Source organism: Lepidochelys kempii, chromosome 2, assembly GCF_965140265.1.
Source record: "Lepidochelys kempii isolate rLepKem1 chromosome 2, rLepKem1.hap2, whole genome shotgun sequence".
Lineage (NCBI taxonomy): Eukaryota > Metazoa > Chordata > Testudines > Cheloniidae > Lepidochelys > Lepidochelys kempii.
This window is the reverse complement of record NC_133257.1, coordinates 91,739,582-91,760,884: the sequence shown is the minus strand read 5'-3', so window position 1 is coordinate 91,760,884 and position 21,303 is coordinate 91,739,582. Positions and strand designations below refer to the sequence as shown.

General features: G+C 40.7%; 2 protein-coding genes across 10 annotated transcripts in view; one reads left to right on the top strand and one right to left on the bottom strand.

The window, feature by feature from the left end:
* PTPN2 (protein tyrosine phosphatase non-receptor type 2) overlaps positions 1-5,633 on the top strand; it is a 58,201-nt gene extending 52,568 nt beyond the window's left edge. For 4 of the 5 annotated variants that reach the window (XM_073331660.1, XM_073331656.1, XM_073331658.1 and 1 more), the window contains 2 exons: positions 520-723; positions 5,271-5,633. In XM_073331660.1, coding sequence (XP_073187761.1) covers positions 520-723; positions 5,271-5,292 — 226 coding nt within the window. In that variant the 3' untranslated portion in view covers positions 5,293-5,633. The remainder of the gene's footprint in view (positions 1-519; positions 724-5,270) is intronic. The other variant, XM_073331657.1, reaches the window with a different exon arrangement.
* Positions 1,266-21,303, bottom strand: part of PSMG2 (proteasome assembly chaperone 2) — a 30,311-nt gene continuing 10,273 nt past the window's right edge. For 2 of the 5 annotated variants that reach the window (XM_073331661.1, XM_073331666.1), the window contains exons 4-7: positions 19,469-19,587; positions 16,304-16,477; positions 11,096-11,216; positions 10,035-10,347 (exon numbers count right to left, since the gene is read on the bottom strand). In XM_073331661.1, coding sequence (XP_073187762.1) covers positions 10,252-10,347; positions 11,096-11,216; positions 16,304-16,477; positions 19,469-19,587 — 510 coding nt within the window. In that variant the 3' untranslated portion in view covers positions 10,035-10,251. The other 3 variants (XM_073331665.1, XM_073331664.1, XM_073331662.1) reach the window with 3 other exon arrangements.

Genomic DNA, 21,303 nt, shown 5'->3' with positions numbered 1-21,303 from the left:
GAGGCCCCGGACCCAGCGCGCTGGCCGGAGCAGGGGCTGGCTTAAAATGGCTCGCAGGCTGTACTTTGCCTACCCCTGCACTAAACTCATGAGAGGGTTTTGTGTGTGTGGTAGGAGGGTTGCAGGCAACAACCAAGAAAGAGCCTGAGTTATCTCTTCAGTGAAGATGCTCTCAATGTGTGCTTTTTTGGTATACTCTATATATTATATATTAATATAGAAAATACATATACAGTAGGCAAGAGGGAGCAGCATTAAGGTTGCAACTCGTGTTTCCTAAGTTCTTGATGTTTGACTTGGCAACCTTAATGTTAAAACAGCATGGGTATTTAATTAAACTGCTCAGGTAATTAGAGTAGCACAAAGACCATTCTCATCAACATTCCCTCCTTCATTGTTTTAGTCATAAACAGCACAGATTGGTTAACTGTTCTGTGTGTTGGGTTGGATTGTGGGGTTTTTTCCTAATATCTCTTGAGGAATTACTTCTGTTCTACAATTTAGTTTTTTCTCTTTTAGTACGGTTCGGAAACGGCTACGAGAGGATAGAAAAGCTCACACAGCCCAGAAGGTGCACCAGATGAAACAGAAGCTAAGTGAGACCGAAAGAAAAAGAAAAAGGTGGTTATATTGGAAACCTATTCTCACTAAGATTGGGTTTGGTACAGTCATTTTAGCTGGAGCTTATTCTTGCTGGAAACTGTATTTTCAAGAACATTCCTTGTAAGTAAACACTTATTTGCACTGTGAGCCTGTCTACGGTAGCAACTAATCTTGCTGCAAGTCAATCACTAGGGAGTTTGACTTTCAGCAGCAAACTCCTTACACCTAAAATTGGTGCAGGTTAGACACAAATTAGATAAGTGGTGTAAACTTATCACAGTCAGCATCTCAGGACTTTCACAGCAGGTACTTCTGAAACCAAACAGCAGACTGCTACCCAGAATAAAGTTGTTCATTTGTTAAATAAACAGGTACAAACTTTGTGTAACTGTATTTATATACTTTTAAAAATGGTATTCCACTGAATCTAGTAGATGGACCCTGAGCCATGAAGATTTAACGATCGAGGCTGTCTGGGTTTTAATTTACATGCCTGACATAAGCAATAAACAGCGTGGTATCATTTACATTATTAATGCAAAGAAGTTATCCTTATATATGTGTAATGTACTATTGACATAGGCATCAACATTTTATATTCTTATGACCCAGGATAAATATATTTTATAACTGCATATTTAATCTTACTTTTTGTAGCGAACTGTACTTTTAAAAGCTTAGTTTGTACAAATTTATTTGACCAAAACAAAAAAATTTGATTTTGGAACTAAATGTAAAGCATAATTTGTGCACAGTGCATCCATTCCCCACATTTCAAGATTTTGAGACTTTGGATATGAGCAGCTAAGGTTCTGATGAAGCACTTTTCAGTTTCTCCTCTGTACACTGCATTCCTTTTATTTATTTATTTTTTGTTTTTGCAGTTATTTAAAAAAGCTTGAAATTGCTTATGGGTTTTTTTTAATAAAGCTATTTGCTAGCCCTAGACTTAGACGCAAATTGTTAAACTGATTCATGGAAGCTGTATTCAGACTTCAGCTACTGTCTGACGCTCTAGTTTTGTTAAAAGTTCTGACATTTCATTAAATATGTAATGTGATACTTTGTGTCTCATCTTACTGATTTTTTTGAGTTTTATTCCATGTAATGATAAAAATCTGTCACATATCAATAATGGCACACTGAAGGTAACTTAAAACTGGTTTAACTTCGTGAAAAACTTGTTTCAAATGTAATTGAAAGTATTAGCTACAGAATATAGATGAATATTATCAGTTATTTGATAAGATGTTAACTGTGACGTAGTCTTAATCAAGGATGCCCGATCTATGTAAGTTGCCTAGCACCATAATAAACACAATAGTTAACCACTTCATGAGGAATAGCAGATGAAGGAAGTACTTCTTTACCTTCAGATCACTTTGAGATGGATCATAAACTTCACACTATTTGTACAAAAAAGTGTATCTAAAATAGCTCTTTTCCCAGCTCCATTGTTAACTTCCTTCCCATTGTATAGGTTCCTTTATGCAGCTGTCAAACTCATTCTCCTCCAAGGAAGAAGGCCGTGTGGCCTAGTGGATAGAGCACTGGATAAGCAATCAGGAGACTTGAGTTCTATTCATGGCTCTGCCACTGGTCTGCTGAGTGACCTTGAACAAATCACCCTACCTCTCTGCCTCAGTTTCCAAATGTGTAAAATGGGGATAATGATGTGATCTCCTTAATAAAACATTTTGAAAGGTCTCCAGCCACCTGCAGGCTCAGTAGCAGGGGGTTAAACATGGGACTGAAACTGAGTTGCTATTTCATTGCACTGCAGTTAGATGACTGAACAACATACACTTTTGAGGAGTGTCTCACAGAAGTGCAATAGATTTACACAGGTAACTCCAGGTAGTGTGAATAGTGAATTCCCCTGGTGTTAGTAGAATAATGAGACTTCAGATGGTGGAGTCTTACAGTGTTTAGAGCTGGGTTTCTTTAAGACTGCCATTAAAACAAGATTGCAACTGGTACTGGAGCCATGGCAGAGCCAAGATTTAGTAATTGCTTTGGCACATATAGTAAATTTTGGTTACTTGTTGTAAGTAGGTATTTTAAGGATAATACAACCAAGTTCAGGAATGCTAAATTCAAGACCTTAAGCAATCTGGGGGGAGTGAAGATTTTGTGTTTAGGAAGGTCTTGTCCCAACAAATATATATATATATTTTTTTTTAAAACCTTCAGCTGTTCTAACTCTAATCAACCCCTAGCCTAAAGCAAGTGCATTAGTCTTTCCATCATATATCTTACTCCTCAATCTGCCCATATTTCTTTCAATTAAAACTTTTAAGTGTTGTAAAGTGTCTTACAAACGACTGGGTTTCGTTTATGGGAAAATGTATGTAGTGCTATGAAGTACTATTATAAAAGTAAATAAGATCTCCATATCTTAAAGTGCTTAAAGGAAAACAGTTAAGAAAAAAACATCTCGAAGATAGATAATATCCCATTCTCTGAAATTGCAAGTCTCCATTTATCTCCTGACTCAGCAGCAGGATTTTTCCAAGCCTTTTCTGTTTTCCTCTGATGACAAGCTCTAAATGCATCTTTGAAGACCTTAATTTGAATTTTTACCTGACTCCATCTAAACTTTGTCTCCTACATTGCCCAGACCCCAAGAAGACTTGCTTGGGAATGTTCATGTGTGCTCACATTCTGTTCACTCCTTTCCACACCACAAAGTAGCATTTGTAAATGTATTTGGTAATTCATGGATAAGCTGTGTTTGGTTGGTTTGGCTGCATCATTAACAACCAAGCTGTAACAATTTTTAAGGATCACACCAGTGACAGGCAAAAATATTTTAAACTACGATCTGCTGCAGTATGAGGTTGGGAAAGAAGCTTAGAATGAAGCCTTTTATCACATTCCAGGAAGGAACTTTGTGTAAAATCCTAGTTCCATTTAAAATAATGGCAAAATACCCACTGACTTTTTAGTGGAGTCAGGATTTCCTCTTTTGTCTTTAGTTCATAGCACTTTACAGGAAGGTGTGCAAAATCTAGGCTGTGCATACTTTGTTGTTTCTATGGCAGTTAAGTCATGAGCACATGAGACAACCGTCTTTACTTCTGAAATATTAAATCCTGATTGGGGCACTAGTTCTGAAATGCTGTTGAGCTTCTGATTCAAATCTTGACTGTGATCCTTTTTCCCCTGCATGTATTGTTTCCCAGAATAATTACAGATAATTGGAGCATAGTAGAACTTATTTTTTTAATTAGGTTACTTTAAAGCTGACATTCAGATGATTAGCTTCATATAAATCTCGTTCGCCTTTTAACGAGTAATCACTAATGTACATGTGAATCTCCGTTATAAGTAGCACATTCTATTTTATAAGGATTGGAATAAGTTCTTATGGTTTTCTATTCAATTATATTTTTCTGGCAGGGGAAAATCTGTTGTTTGCAATGGCACCACTTACTGTGTTGAGTGCCCCTCCGTCTTTTAAATATTTTCCCCTTTACTTGTTGAGCAGGAGTTATCCAATAGCAATAATTAAATACAGTCTAAAGTAAAGATTTGGAGAAATTACACGTGCATTTTAGGGAAATTTAATTTGCAAATGAAACTTACTTTAACTTAATTAAACCTTTGGAACATTACATGTTCCATTTCATAAACTGATGTATTTTTATTTTAACACTGTATTTTAAAAATAAACAGTATAGTGCAAATGGACATTATAAAAAAGGCAAGTGTGTGTGATGGGGGTGGGTATGAAAAAGACTACATCGTCTCAAAGTATAAAAGAGGCCAATAAAATTATTTAGTGTACCTCTTCATTTATTAGACTTAAACGTCAGATTTTTGGATGACTACACAAGAAACTTATGTAAATTGATTGAGAGAACTCATGGGGAAAATTGTCATTGTGGACAAGTGATTTAAACTACAGGGTGGAATTTGGCAAAGTTTATAATTGTGTGATAGTCTTCCTGCCTTTTAAAGCTGTTTTTTCATTGGCTTCAGCTCAATCTCACTCTTGTGTACTGAAAATAAATGTGTTCAAAATATTTCATCTGTCTTGAGTCTTTATTTGCATTAAAAGGCCTGATATGTGGAAAAATAAACCTTTTTAAAGATGCTGTCAATTAAGTTTAAGAAAAGATTACTGTGCTCTGGAAGAAATCAGTGTGGGTTTATGAATGTTGGTTCTTTTAATTTGTTTCTCGTCATATAGGCTTTGCTTTATTAAAAACGTTATAATTTTGGAATTCCCTGATTGGGACAAGTGAATTTAGACTTGGAATGTCATTTTGCTTTGAACTATGCCTTATAAAACAGGACTGGCATTCAGATTTCAAAGAGCAGTTATTACGTCCTTGTCCAGCAAAATACTCAGTCCCACTGTAGTCAATGGGACTACTCACATGCTTAAAGTTGGGCATGGGCTTTTGTGACCTGCTGGACTGGGGATCTCCAGCGTGCATTTGCCTTATCTATAGTATCTCTTCTGAAAAAGATTTGGCATTTCAAACAGTTTTACTACTGACAGTAATGGAGTAATTTAGTCTGAGAAACAAATGTGAAAAATTGGAACAAATTACCAGTTTGGGGGTTTGCCTTATAATTATAGTGACTTCCAAGCCCTTAGTCTATTGATTTTTAGTCTTTACTGAATCGGTGACTTTGTTTTGCGTTGTATGTCGTAGGCCGAGACTGACTGACATCTAAACCTCCAAGACTTGTGAATATTCTACATCTATAAATTGCAAACTATTGACATGCAAGGCAAGATATGAACCCCTCTCCGGGAACAAAAGTGAGGTCTGATAAATACCAAGAAGGCCTCATAATTATCTGTTTACAACGTAAACTACATCCAGGGGATGAAGAACACCACCAGCATGCTACTTTGCGAAACAAAATAACTTGCTGTCTTTTGTGGTTTTTATAATGCCTGTATTAACTGTAGAAAGATGTAAAAGAAATAAACTAGAAAATACTTTGTACTGCCATTTTTATTGTATTTTTATATGTTTTTGGCAGCATTAAATATTTTTTTAAATTGACAACATACTGTTGTGTGCGCATTATGTTAGGGAAAACCTATTAAACAGTATTACAAGAAAATTGGGATTTATCTCGAGGCTTTCTTTTTCTTACCGAACTGGAAAACTACAAATTTGATGCTGAGTATTGAGGTAGCCTCCATTAGGAACTCTACCTCTTGTTTTCCAAATCTTGTTTTGTAAACATTCCAGTTAAATGAAAACAAGGATACTTGAATACTTGCTTCAGTAACTCTTTCCATGTTTGTTCTAGTCTTTATGCACAAGATGCTCTGCAAAATCCAGTGCAAGAAAGTTGCCATATGATGATATGGTTTGATTTCCTTATTTGTCCATTTAAAATCTCAAACTTCTATTTCCCACAAGCATAACCGTTGCACTATGCCAATTACTGCCAATGGGAGTCTCTCTATAGCTTCAGTGGGTTCATGCCTTTAAATTAATATTCTGTGTACATTGCTGAATTTACGCCTTGATACTTGTGCAGTATGGTCAAGTTAACAATCACTGTAGAGAACAGAACTTTATTTCAGATGCCAAATTCAGAGATAGTGTGTAAGATATGTGAATCTATTAGAGTTCAAAGTAACCTCAACAAAAATTATTGTAATAGCACTTATACACAAGGACCAGAAATGTAAATCAGGGTAGGTGCTTCTGTACCTTATACCCTCCCCTTAGTTGCTTTTCCTCATGCACCCTTCTCTTCCAGCCACTCGGAATATGTTAAATCAATTTAACTGACTCCCTCAAACCCATGTACTGATCTTGATTGTTTTAGCACTAATCCAAGGCCTCTATTGTGTGGCAGACTGGACCTAAATTCTGCAGCAAGGTCCATGGATTCTGCAGTCCTCAGGAAATTCTGTGGCAGCCTCAGGTGAACTTAAAAATTGAGGGTTTTGTTGAATTAAAAAGCAAAGTCTACAAATCAATACCGAATAATGCTTTGTAAATTATTTTGATACTCCATTTATTTTGTGCTGTCCATACTTTTTTCAAGTTGTAGCAGACTTCTGTGTTGACAATATCTAACTGCACTTTGGAAGTAGTCACGGGTGAGGAGGTGATGATGGAATTGGGTCTGAAGTGAGGAAGCATATGAGGTATTTTGAGGTAAGTATATCTAGTTCAATGTTTCTATTGAAGTGAGCCTCAGAGAAATAGTTAATGGTGGGTGTTGAGCCCCCAATTCAGGAAAGCATCTCTATTCAAAATAGCACTAAAGCATGTTTAATTGTCCTGAATCAAGGATGCTTTTCTGAATTGGGGCCTAAATTATAATTTTAGTTTTAGGCTTAATCTTTGAGATAACTATTCTTGTCTCAGCTATTGTTTCAGGCTGGGTGGAGACTTATTTACCTCACTTTACACTCTGCTTACGTTTTCAAGGCTTTCTTTGCACTTACGAGGCTATAAATACTTGTTAAAATGAAAACTCAGATTCAAGAGCACACTTCTGCAGCATATCCCAGGGCTGTGAACTGCATAGGACCCACTTTAGACCACTTTAAATATTTCTATATGTCACCCCCCCATGACTTCCATGCATTTGAATCTCAACCATAACTTCATATTAATAGGGCTTTCAAAAACAGGTTAAATTAATGAATTGGATAATAAAGTAAACATGATTACAAGGTAGGATTCTTATAAGCCTACACATCTGAAAATCTGCACTTACTTTTCATAGTTCCATTATCATGCTACTATAAATATTCATAATACTTTACCAATGAAAGAAATGCAGATAGCTGCTTTTTTTGTGTGGCAATTTGGATACAGTCAGTTAAAATACACTCTGGTCCTAGTCCTACCGTGGGATAAGTACTTTCTTTTAAGGCCTTAATGCTGAACTTAAGCAGAGGCAGAAAAAAAGTCTAGTTCTAAGCATGAATTTGTTTTGGAAATTGATAAAATGTAGCTTACATGTTTGAGTTATCCAAACAGGAAACGAAAGGATTTTCTTACTAATTGTTTTTGTACTAAAGTAACTAAAACTTGTATACACAATCAGGCTGAGCCTTGTGGAGACATATCTAGGAAAACTGTCCCCCATACAGAATTAAGTAATCTCTTTTAAGCTCACACTCAGTTCTGCTGGGAATGATGTTGCTGCAGGGCCTCAAGAAAACAATCCCTTTGATTTGCAACAGCTGAAACTACTCAACAGGCCCAGCTAAATACAGAAAGCTTTCTATAAACAACTTTTTAAGAGGTCAAAATGAAACTGCATGGAACAAGGCACATAAAAGAGCTGGAAAAATCCTGAGCTGATACCTTGTTTTTATGAAAAATTTGAACAATTATTCTGTGATCTTCAAATGCCTGTTTGAAGGTCCAATGCTGTCCCTCAAATCCATATCATTACCACTAAGTTCAGAGGGCACCCTACTGTATTTGTATGAGTAGTAGGCCCCAGTCAAGGAGAGCCTTTGTGCTTTACAACTGTCTAGTAAAACACTGGCTACCACCTCATTGCAGTAACAGGGCCTAAATTTAAGCTACTGGGTGTAATAAATATGAAGGAAGTAGTGAGGGTAACCAATCTATGGCTGTGACCTTCAGTTTGCAATTTGGTCTTCTGGATTTAAGACATCTAAAAGGAGGTACATCCACTGCAGTGGGACTATTCATAAATAAATGTACAGGATCAGGTCCCTCCTGCAGAGGTTTTCAGAAACAGTTTGTGGTACTAAAGGACCTCATTAAACTTGCTCCCCACAGGTAGCCTCTTGCACTCATTGAAGACCTGTAACTATTTTCTTAATTATATGAATGTTAAGCCTTATGTCTTGTCCAAATTCCCAGTCAGGTAACTGCATTCTGGTTCCCTACATACTTGCAGCTTCAGTTAAATACAGTAGGTCAGATTCTAATCTGTTACATTGATAACTCCACTATCTTTATTCAAGTTACTCCAAGTCCCAGCCCCAAGAACCAGGTCTCTACTCCAGCTCAGCATTTTTCACTTTGATTTTGAATTCAATCCTGCAAAGGGTGAACCCTCTCACTAGGATCTAATGAAGTTCTTAAGTATGTGAGTACTATTGATTTAAATGAGACTTTTTTTGTACCTTCAATTAAGTTGATTGCTAAATACTAAAGTTGTATCCCTCTTGCACCTTTACACAGTTAAGTCTTAAACTTCTGTAATGTTCAGCTAGGCATGAGCTGCTCCCTACAAAAGTTTGTTATAGATAATTCAGTGACAGAAAAGCACTGTTAATATATTTACATATCTTGTTCTAAAATGGGGACTATAGAAAGCTGTATAAACATTTTTTGCAACTTTTTAATCTGGCCACATTTCACTAAGCAACCATGACACTGAAATGGGAAACAGACCTGTCCAGTAATACCAAGTCTGACAATCCCACAGTCTTCTTTCGTGACTGTACTTAATCCTTTCTCTTTCTCTGAGCTGCATTGTCTTTTTGGATGCCATTACCGTTGATTCACTTCTTGGTTCAGAGCAATTTTATTTTCATTATGAATAAGATGCCACCTCCGTCATTCATGAATCCTTCCAGAGCAACCCTTTTTAATGCTCACATACTTTGAGTAGGTAGAACTACTCTCCTAAACCCTGAGGCATCTCCCTTATGAAACACTTCTTTGTAAACTGATTTCCAGATAATTCTGAAAAGTCTGAGAAAAGTGAACTAGCTTAAATCTTCAGACAATGTAATATAATCTCAGCATTACTGTAATACCAATATGAAAATCAATTATCAAAGGTTCCTATGTGTAAGCCATAATTTACATCTGACAGTTTTAGGATTACACTTTAAACAAATATTTCATATTCCTGGAGATTTAAAACAGAACTGATTTCAACAGCTACTTCTGAAGTGGTCTGATTATGTCCACAGTACAATCCATGTTCTTTTGTAATTAGTAATTTGAATTATCTTAGCCCTGTAAATCTTATTTTTATACGGTAGTTGTGCAAAGCCTATCAAAATCTTAAATTTAAAGAAAAAAATTTGAAAGTTGAGGCATTTCTCTGGCAACAATCAAACTAGCTGTCATTAGTAAGGATTATCCACCTGGACAGTTTTAACCTTGGTCTCTCTGCAGCCCATGGGAAGAGGTGGAGTCTGTGCTGTCTCTTTTACAGTGCTGTGGAACAAAATTAAAAAAACCACAGTCCAGCTTGATAGGTCTTCTGTGTAGCACCTCCGCAGACAGTGCACAGCCACTTAGAGCAGTAGGAATCACTGGTGGCTTGCTCAGTCAGACTGCCAGGAGAGAGGGAGTAGGCTAATGGGGTAAAGGGTCTCCAGCTTTAGGCTAGACTCACAAATTGATTTAGGAATTGGTAAGTTTGTTACCTTCATGGCAAAGATAGGTGAGCAGGATATTTTAACTTGTGTGGTTAATTCTCTAAAAGAAAAAAAAAATTTTACAAGTCTTTTATTAGAAAAGAGTCACCAGAAGATATCAAAGAAACTTCTGTGCACACCATACAGTTCTTTGGTCAGAGTGAGATCTACTTTAAATTTTGATACATTGTATTAAAAGGAAATGTTTGCATAAATAGAGGATATTAATGTGCATAAAGTTAAATGTTAGTCTTTAGATTTTATACAATTGATTTTTCAGAATACCAGACTAATCAGAAGAGTGCAGGTGGAAGGCCACTGCCAAAGAGTAATCTCCAAGAATGTGGTATTTTCCATTGTGAAGGAATAGCTGGGGCATCACTGGTCTGCTGATTTAAGAACAAAATACATTTTCAAATTTTGGAATTACATTAACCACAGATGGCAAGTCTGCTTTTCCCATTTCCCCTCCCATTTGCAGCCAGGGGGATATTTAGTAACAAACAGCAGTGTGGTACAGCTCTAAGTACCTATAATCACTGTAGATGGTCTTGGAGCTACAGTAATTCCCCACTTAACATCCTCTTGCAATTCCCCACTTAACATCCTCTTGCTTAACCTTGTTTCAATCTTGCATCCCTGCTCCATTACAGAACATGCTTGTTTAAAGTAATGCAACACTCTGCTATAACCTCATTTGGCTGCCCCCCACCTCCTCCTCACAGCCCCCAGTGGACCCTGCAGATCAGCACCTTCCCCCTACTTGTGGAAATCAGGGGGTTGCAAGCTTATTGGGGTGGGTGTTACAATATTGCCACCCTTAATTCTGCACTGCCTTCATGAAATTTGATTTTTTTAAATTCTATGGCCATGAAATTGACCAAAATGGACCATGAACATGGTAGGGCCCTACATCTTGGGTAGGAGTTTGCTTCCACTGATTGCAGGTGGAGCACTTCCTTACCTTTCCAGTAACCTTGGAACAAAAGGACACCACTTACTCTGACATGTAACCTCAGCTGACAGGCTGTCAAGTTCATGAAAGTTCAGTTAAAAGGTGAAGGTGCCTAATTTCGAGCTGCTGAAATGAAAACAGCAAGAGCTAAAAGCAAAACCTTGAGCTGAAAGAGTACTTACTTCACTTTTGATTAGCTGGAGCCACTCATTAAGATAGTTAACAAGAGCCAGTGCATCAGGGATGTTGTCCCCCTCTGAGCAGAATTTCAACAGAACTGCCATTTCAATTCCATTTGAACAACTGGAACAGAAATTGGTCAGATTTTCAATTGGCACAATAATCAGTGGGGGGGAGCTTATTTAACATCAGGTTTTCGTCTTTTACATAAAAGGGAGCAGCCCACTGGTTTTCTAAAATAAAAAACATCCAGGTTGTCTGTTTGCCTTCTGATAGTCAACCAACTGGTCTTAGCAGGGAGGGCATAGATCCTATGCTGTGGGAGTACTACTCCACAGCTGGTTTGCTGTTTTAGTACTGCTACCTGGGCATTCATACAGATTTCTTAGATGCTGATCCTTAATCTCTTCATGTACTACAAACACTGAAAAGTGGAGTGGTTGGTTATATGCATGCTGTCCCCACACTATGAAAGAAGGTAGGACTTAGATATGGGAAGCTAAATCAGGGAATAGCTGCTGGAACCAGATGAACATAGGTGGAGGATAATTTACTGAAGGTAACAGGAAGGACATAGAAAGGCAATCTCAAGCGGCACAGAGTAAAACGAAGAAGAGGATTAGAATCTGGTTAAACAACAAGGAAAGGCCTGATGGGAGTATAACATTACTGAGCTTACACATACACATTCTTAGGATGGGTGTAGCTTGATATAAGGAACCACAATAGAGCTCCAACCAATAGAATTTTTCTACTTTTCCCCCACAGAATTATAATTATAATCCAGATTGGAAGCTGCCTCCCTTAATATTTAGCCTAGGAATTTCACTGTAGTTTCAACATGGGGAGCAAACACCCACCATAGTGGGAGCTTCTATTAAAGTATTAGTAATTCAAACAGCAATCATTTCTAATGAGTGATTCGTTACAAATACAATAATAAATATTTCCAACCTGGAATTACACTGTTTTCTAACCCAAGTTTTATTGTAACTCAACATTTCAGAAACTAGCAGACACGGACATTCTAGTCATTGGATAGAAGAATAACTATCTTACTTAAACACCATAAAGGAAGAATGAGACACTCAATGGAATGATGTGTATTTGAAGAACATGAAGTAAAAATAGCATAGAAGACACTGCTCAAATAAGTTTCCTATTTGAAATGGCAAGTTCAGAAAAATATGAAGGTTTATCCTGAACTTAAGTGGGAAATGTTAAAAATGACATCTCCCCCACCCAAAACAAAAACAAAACCACACACAAATAGCTTAAACCCCATTCAAGTTTCAAGATTGGGAAAGTCATTAAAAGTAGTAGCCTGACAAAAGCAGAGACATTGAATCTTCAGCCTAAGCTTTGTGAAGCATGTGATATTGAGTATTTGGTGCATAAAATGTCTGACTGTCTTTCTGAGAGGCAGCACGGTGTACATAGACCTGTAGACTGGGAGTCAAGACATCTGGATGCTAGGCCCGGCTCTCCCACTGACTTGCTGTGTGAACTAGGTCAAATCACTTAATCTCTCTATACCTGTTTCCCTGATCTCATCCCTTGTCACATCAAATTTAGATTGTGAGCTTTTCAAGGCAGGGATTGTCTCTTACATTGTGTTTATACAGCACATAGTGCAATAGGGTCTAAATCTTGATAGGGGCTTCTATGTGCTTCCATGATCCAAATAATAAATGCAAATAAAGGCCAGGATTTTTAACCCTAGTCAAGGCTAAAGCTCAGATGGGGTGAAAGGCAACATATGCTAAGAAAGTAATACGTTCTTGTACCTGGCACAAAATAATTTAACACACTTCATTGCAAAAGTTGTTTAACTCAGTCAGCATGGTAAGTTTTATGGTCAAATTCTTTGCAAAAAGAAAAGGAGTACTTGTGGCACCTTAGAGACTAACCAATTTATTTGAGCATGAGCTTTCGTGAGCTACAGCTCACTTCATCGGATGCATATCGTGGAAACTGCAGTAGACATTATATACATACAGAGACCATGAAACAATACCCCCTCCCACCCCACTGTCCTGCTGGTAATAGCTTATCTAAAGTGATCATCAAGTTGGGCCATTTCAAGCACAAATCCAGGTTCTCTCACCCTCCGCCCCCCCCCCCCCACACACACACAAACTCACTCTCCTGCTGGTAATTGCCCATCCAAAGTGACCACTCTCTTCACAATGTGTATGATAATCAAGGTGGGTCATTTCCAGCACAAATCCAGGTTCTCTCACTCCCTCACCCCCCTCCAAAAACCACACACACAAACTCACTCTCCTGCTGGTAATAGCTCATCCAAAGTGACCACTCTCCCTACAATGTGCATGATAATCAAGGTGGGCCATTTCCAGCACAAATCCAGGTTCTCTCACCCCCCCACCCCCATACACACACAAACTCACTCTCCTGCTGGCAATAGCTCATCCAAACTGACCACTCTCCAAGTTTAAATCCAAGTTTAACCAGAACGTCGGGGGGGGGGTAGGAAAAAGCAAGGGGAAATAGGCTACCTTGTATAATGACTTAGCCACTCCCAGTCTCTATTTAAGCCTAAATTAATAGTATCCAATTTGCAAATGAATTCCAATTCAGCAGTTTCTCGCTGGAGTCTGGATTTGAAGTTTTTTTTGTTGTAAGATAGTGACCTTCATGTCGGTGATTGCGTGACCAGAGAGATTGAAGTGTTCTCCGACTGGTTTATGAATTATAATTCTTGACATCTGATTTGTGTCCATTTATTCTTTTACGTAGAGACTGTCCAGTTTGACCAATGTAAATGGCAGAGGGGGATTGCTGGCACATGATGGCATATATCACATAGGTGGATGTGCAGGTGAACGAGCCTCTGATAGTGTGGCTGATGTTATTAGGCCCTGTGATGGTGTCCCCTGAATAGATATGTGGGCACAGTTGGCAACGGGCTTTGTTGCAAGGATAGGTTCCTGGGCTAGTGGTTCTGTTGTGTGGTATGTGGTTGTTGGTGAGTATTTGCTTCAGGTTGCGGGGCTGTCTGTAGGCAAGGACTGGCCTGTCTCCCAAGATTTGTGAGAGTGTTGGGTCATCCTTCAGGATAGGTTGTAGATCCTTAATAATGCGTTGGAGGGGTTTTAGTTGGGGGCTGAAGGTGACGGCTAGTGGCGTTCTGTTATTTTCTTTGTTAGGCCTGTCCTGTAGTAGGTGACTTCTGGGAACTCTTCTGGCTCTATCAATCTGTTTCTTCACTTCCGCAGGTGGATATTGTAGTTGTAAGAATGCTTGATAGAGATCTTGTAGGTGTTTGTCTCTGTCTGAGGGGTTGGAGCAAATGCGGTTGTATCGCAGAGCTTGGCTGTAGACGATGGATCATGTGGTGTGGTCAGGGTAAAAGCTGGAGGCATGTAGGTAGGAATAGCGGTCGGTAGGTTTCCGGTATAGGGTGGTGTTTATGTGACCATTGTTTATTAGCACTGTAGTGTCCAGGAAGTGGATCTCTTGTGTGGACTGGACCAGGCTGAGGTTGATGGTGGGATGGAAATTGTTGAAATCATGGTGGAATTCCTCAAGAATTCTTTTCCATGGGTCCAGATGATGAAGATGTCATCAATATAGCGCAAGCTTTAGGGGACGAGAGCTGAGGAAGCATTGTTCTAAATCAGCCATAAAAATGTTGGCATACTGTGGGGCCATGCGGGTACCCATAGCAGTCCCGCTGATCTGAAGGTATACATTGTCCCCAAATGTAAAACAGTTATGTGTAAGGACAAAGTCACAAAGTTCAGCCACCAGGTTAGCCGTGACATTATCGGGGATAGTGTTCTTGACGGCTTGTTGTCCATCTTTGTGTGGAATGTTGGTGTGAGGGCTTCTACATCCATAGTGGCCAGGATGGTGTTATCAGGAAGATCGCCGATGGATTGAAGTTTCCTCAGGAAGTCAGTGGTGTCTCAAAGGTAGCTGGGAGTGCTGGTAGCTTAGGGCCCGAGGAGGGAGTCTACATAGCCAGACAATCCTGCTGTCAGGGTGCCAATGCCTGAGATGATGGGGTGCCCAGGATTTCCAGGTTTATGGATCTTGGGTAGTAGATAGAATATCCCAGGTCGGGGTTCCAGGGGTGTGTCTGTGCGGATTTGATCTTGTGCTTTTTCAGGAAGTTTCTTGAGCAAATGCTGTAGTTGCTTTTGGTAACTCTCAGTGAGTTTGTGTGTGTGTGTGGGGGGGGGGGGGCGCGGAGAATGAGAAAACCTGGATTTGTGCTGGAAATGGCCCAACTTGATGATCACTTTAGATAAGCTATTACCAGCAGGACAGTGGGGTGGGAGGGGGTATTGTTTCATGGTCTCTGTGTGTATATAATGTCTACTGCAGTTTCCACGGTATGCATCCGATGAAGTGAGCTGTAGCTCACAAAAGCTCATGCTCAAATAAATTGGTTAGTCTCTAAGGTGCCACAAGTACTCCTTTTCTTTTTGCAAAGACAGACTAACACAGCTGTTACTCTGAAACCGGTCAAATTCTTGAAACTCAGACTTGCTTTTAACATAACCTTTTACCCACATTCATTTTTTTTTTTTTTTTTAAACACTGTGTGCTGGTCCTGAAGCCAAAAAACTCAAAAAAATCAAATTTTAGAATTTTATTCTCTAAAGATGGAGCATATAATTGGGAACTATTTCAATCATCATGAAAGCAAGTATCTTTACAGAAGCTGTTTAGCTCAACCTGTCTGTTATGGACCAAACAAGCAAAGTTTTCTGGATCTTATTTTGACATCATAATAGATAATTTCTGCATTAATTTGGCTCTTAAATACGTTAAGACAAATCTTCTACCATACATACTTTAATCATCAAATAGGGTGTTCGTTACGATCTTGATTGCAGCCTCCCTCCTTTTCCCTTCCAACCCCATCAAAAAAAACATATGAAAGTCAGATTGTTAGCTACTGTGCTGCAGCTTTATTTTGCGAGGGTTTTTATAAGTCATGTAAATCCTCTCTCAATCACGGGTTTGTTCTGGGGATGACAATCTCCTATTCTACTCCTACAGGTTTTTCCAAAGAATACCATTACTAATAATATACACAGCATCCCACAAAAAGACAATGCATGGTCATTTTTCCTGGGATCTGACTAAAGAAGTAAAAGTGGATTGTATCTAGGTAATTAAAACAGGAATTCTGACATCTTACTATGGTTCCCTTTAACATCAGCCAGCTCACCCACCTCTCACTGTATAACAATGTTGTGATGCCACCTCCAGGAATATGTAGTACCATTTCTGCATCATTTACTCCTGGGTAAGCAGCCACTTTTTCCATCTCTATCCAGTTTAGCCTCTGCATTAGATCTCCAGCTGTTTTCTGAATAGCAGGGGAGAGTAAGTATCGTAGTGGCGTCCTGGAATAAATCATAAAATGCAAGAATACTGTAAATAGTTACATAGGTTACTTGTGTAAAAGGGTAATTGTAATCTTCTAGGGCCTCAACCTGGAAATTAAAGAGCACAGGAATTGCTTTCTTCCACAAGTCAAACCCACAAGCTAATCTGAGGTTGCAAAACAAACGGATCAGCAATCTGCCACATCCAATGGTACATTTTGGAAGTAAATCATCTTCTAGTGCAGGGGTGGGCAAACTACGGCCCGCAGGCTGGGTCCAGCCCCTCAGGGCTTTGGATCCGGCCTGTGCGATTGCCACCCCCTGGGCCCCACACCACTCTCAGAAGCGGCTGGTATCACGTTCCTGCGGCCCAGGGGGGAAAGGGAGGAAGAGGGCTCCATGCATTGCCCTCACCTCTAGGCACCACCCCCCGCAGCTCCCGTTGGCCAGGAACAGGGAACCATGGCCAATAGGAGCTTTGGGGGAGGGACCTTGAGGCATGGCAAGGGCAGTGCACTGAGCCCTGTGCCCACTCCCCCAGGGGCTGCAGGGACATGGTGCTGGCCGCTTCCTGGCTCAGTACAGCATGGGGCCAGGGCAGGCCCTGGTGCATGCCGCTGCCAACCTGAAGCCATTATAGGTAAGCGGTGCTGGGCCTGGGCCAGAGCCCAAACCCCTCCTGCACCTTGCATATCAACTCCCTGCCCTGAGCCCCCTGCTGCACCCTTCCTTCACCTCAACCCCCTGCCCTAAGCCCCTTCCTGCACCTCCTCCTGCACCCCTGTCCCGGCCTTGCATGCAATTTCCCCACTCAGATGTGGCCCTTTGGCCAAAAAGTTTGCCCACCCCTGTTCTAGTGCTGACGTCAATTCTAATCAGGTGTGTGCGCGGGCCGTGTGCTCAGCAACCAGAAAACGTTTCCCCTAGGGGTCACAGCTTCATGGCGGTCAATATTGGGTCCTGGCGACCTGCCACCCACTCAGTTCCTTCTTGCTGGCTACTCTGACAGAGGGGTAGGAGAGTGGGTATTGAAATGGACATGAGCAACACATCTCAAAGAACAGCAGCTATGAGAAGGTTAGTAACCGTTTTTTCTTCGAGTGATTGTTCATGTCAATTCCAATCAGGTGATTCCCAAGCCTCAACTTTGGAGGCGAGTCAGAGCTTACATGTTCACAGCACTAGAGCACCGCTCTACCAAAGCCTGCATCATCTCTCACCTGCTGGGTAATTGCACTCAGCACTCACCTTCCCCAGTTTCTTTCCATCAGTCTTCCCTGATTAACCTGCTTCAAAACACGTATCCCCTTTGTGGGGTTTGATTTATTAAGTCTTTCCACAAAGTATAACTCACTGTTAGCTGTGCCACTTTCACCCCACTGTGGGTCCATTTAAGAGTCCCAATCAGCTCTTGCCCTGGTTCAGAAGACATGTCCTGCTCAGTCCCCTTCCTAGAGCTGGCCTCCTGGAGCCAATCCCTGCATCTCTCCCAAAACACAGAAGCCCTTGCTCTCCTTGTGGAACAGCATTTATACATCGAACAGTCATAGTTTCCCCTTATGGCATGAGCCCCACGCTCTCCTCCTGGAGCTGGGTAATTCAGGTAGTTATTACTGCGCTCCTTAGGCCAGGAGTCCTCAGCTGTCCTCCTAGGAGCTGGCTTGTAGTTTAGCCAGCTGTAGGGCCTCAACCAGCTTCTCCTTCAACTGGCTCCTTCTCCCCAATCAGTTCTTCAACTCGGAATGTTCAACAGGCCAGTCTTTTCCTGCTGCTGTCTCCCTGCTATTAGGGAGGAGGCAGCAGTTATGCTGGTCCCCTTCTCCCAGCTTATCAGGCGAGACGACAGCAAAATCTCCTAGCCCCAGGCTCTTAAAGACAGTGACAGGACTTCCTCCCAAACACCACTCATTCCCTCACACACTTCCTCTCTATCTCTCCTCCGTGTTTTTTCTTAAATACACAGATATAGAACCTTTCAAAATTTTAAAGGGCCACACTACAATGGGGTGGGCTGAACCCTAAGCACCTAGTACCATTAAGGTGCAGACTACCCCCATCAGACTGATAAACATTTATAGACCTCAAGACCTGTTTAACTGAAACAACAGTAGGTCTTCTACAAAAATAGTGATGTCATTTTTTAATCATGGATTGTGATCGCTCCCCAATCATTGAAAAATGCTTATTTTTAAAAGAATTAACATCACCCTGGCTTATCTGTGAGCTTAACATTGCAATGTCCTGCTAATGTAAAAGAGCAGAAGCTTAAACTGATCACAAGTTAGCAATAACTAAAAATTTTGAGTCATCTATTATCCAAGCTGAAATGCAAAACCAAAGAGCCAGGATAAAGTGAGATGCAAACTAAAAAGCATTTTTTACTAAAAGCATCCCCTTACAGTTCTATTTCATACACATTAAGTAGGGCTGTCAATTAACTGAAGTTAATGCCTGCAATTAACAAAGCTAAGTTATCCTGTTAATTTTTTTAATGTGTTGATTACATACCTGTGGATGGGGCAGGAGGCATCAGCAGCAGGGGGCCAAAGCCTCATCCGCAGCTTCCCGGGCTGCAGTCCCAGCCCCATGCCCCAAGAGTGGCTAGAACCCTGAAGGGGACTGAAGCCCTGAGTCCTGCATCAGGCTGAAGCCCCAAGGAGGGGCTTGAAGCCTCGAGCTCTAAGTTCCACACTGCAAGAAGGGCTAAAGCCTCGAGCAGGGCTGAAACCCAGAACCCCCAGTCCTGACCCTATATTTGAAAATATAAAAAACCCCAAAAATATTTGAATGGTATTCGAATATTGTTTAACAGTTTGATTGCAACTGTGATTAATTACACAATTTTTTTAATTGCTTGACAGCCCTAATATTAAGTTTGCACAACACATACACACAGAACTAAGCAAAATACTTAAAGTAACAGGACCTATGCTAAATGGAAACATGTCAGTTAACTTTATGGAAAAGAACAGGAATATTAAATTCCTTAAAGCACTCATACGAACATACCCATGAAGCTGCTGATCATCACGCTGATATGCATGGCTGCTTGACAGAAGAATGACTTTGGCACATCTACTGCTTTTCACCCAAGAAAGGAGTGTTTGACAAAATGACCTATACTTGTTCTTTATACCAAGATGGAGGAGAAGAAGCAGAATGATAGATTAGGTATTTAATAAATAACAAAAAGCTACAATTTTTATGGTTTGTTCATTTAATTAAAACTAGATTTTCCTCATAGAATATCAGGGTTGGAGGGGACCTCAGGAGGCCATCCAGTCCAACCCCCCGCTCAAAGCGGGACCAATCCCCAACTAAATCATCCCAGCCAGGGCTTTGTCAAGCCTGTCCTTAAAAATATCTAAGGAAGGAGATTCCACCACCTCCCTAGGTAACGCATTCCAGTGTTTCACCACCCTCCCAGAGAAAAAGTTTTTCCTAATATCCAACCTAAACCTCCCCCACTGCAACTTGAGACCATTACTCCTTGTTCTGTCATCTGCTAGCACTGAGAACAGTCTTTATCCATCCTCTTTGGAACCCCCTTTCAGGTAGTTGAAAGCAGCTATCAAATCCCCCCTCATTCTTCTCTTCTGCAGACTAAACAATCCCAGTTCCCTCAGACTCTCCTCATAAGTCATGTGTTCCAGTCCCCTAATCATTTTTGTTGCCCTCCACTGGACCTTTTCCTATTTTTCCACATCCTTTTTATAGTGTGGGGCCCAAAGCTGGACATAGTACTCCAAATGAGGCCTCACCAATGTCGAGTAGAGGGGGAACGATCACGTCCCTCAATTTGCTGGCAATGTCCCTACTTATACATCCCAAAATGCCATTGGCCTTCTTGGCAACAAGGGCACACTGTTGACTCATATCCAGCTTTTCGTCCACTGTAACCCCTAGGTCCTTTTTTGCAGAACTGCTGCCGAGCCATTCGGTCCCTAATCTGTAGCGGTGGATGGGATTCTTCCGTCCTAAGCGCAGGACTCTGCACTAGTCCTTGTTGAACCTCATCAGATTTCTTTTGGCCCAATCCTCTAATTTGTCTAGGGCCCTCTGTATCCTATTCCTACCCTCCAGCGTATCTACCTCTCTTCCCAATTTAGTGTCATCTGCGAACTTGCTGAGGGTGCAATCCACACCATCCTCTAGATCATTTATGAAGATATTGAACAAAACCGGCCCAAGGACCGACCCGAGTCCTTGGGGTATTCCACTTGATACCGGCTGCCAACTAGACATGGAGCCATTGATCACTACCCGTTGAGACCGACAATCTAGCCAACTTTCTACCCACCTTATAGTGCATTCATCCAGCCCATACTTCTTTAACTCGCTGACAAAAATACTATGGGAGACCGTGTCAAAAGCTTTGCTAAAGTCAAGAAACAATATATCCACTGTTTTCCCTTTATCCACAGAACCAGTAATCTCATCATACCATCATAGACGGCGATTAGATTAGCCAGGCATGACCTTCCCTTGGTGAATCCATGCTGACTGTTCCTGATCACTTCCCTCTCATGTAAGTGCTTCAGGATAGATTCCTTGAGGACCTGCTCCATGATTTTTCTGGGGATTGAGGTGAGGCTGACTGGCCTGTAGTTCCCAGGATCCTCCTTCTTCCCTTTTTTAAAGATTGGCACTACATTAGCCTTTTTCCAGTTATCCGGGACTTCCCCCGTTCGCCACGAGTTTTCAAAGATAATGGCCAATGGCTCTGCAATCACAGCTGCCAATTCCTTTAGCACTCTCGGATGCAACGCATCCGGCCCCATGGACTTGTGCTCGTCCAGCTTTTCTTAATAGTCCCTAACCACCTCTTTCTCCACAGAGGGCTG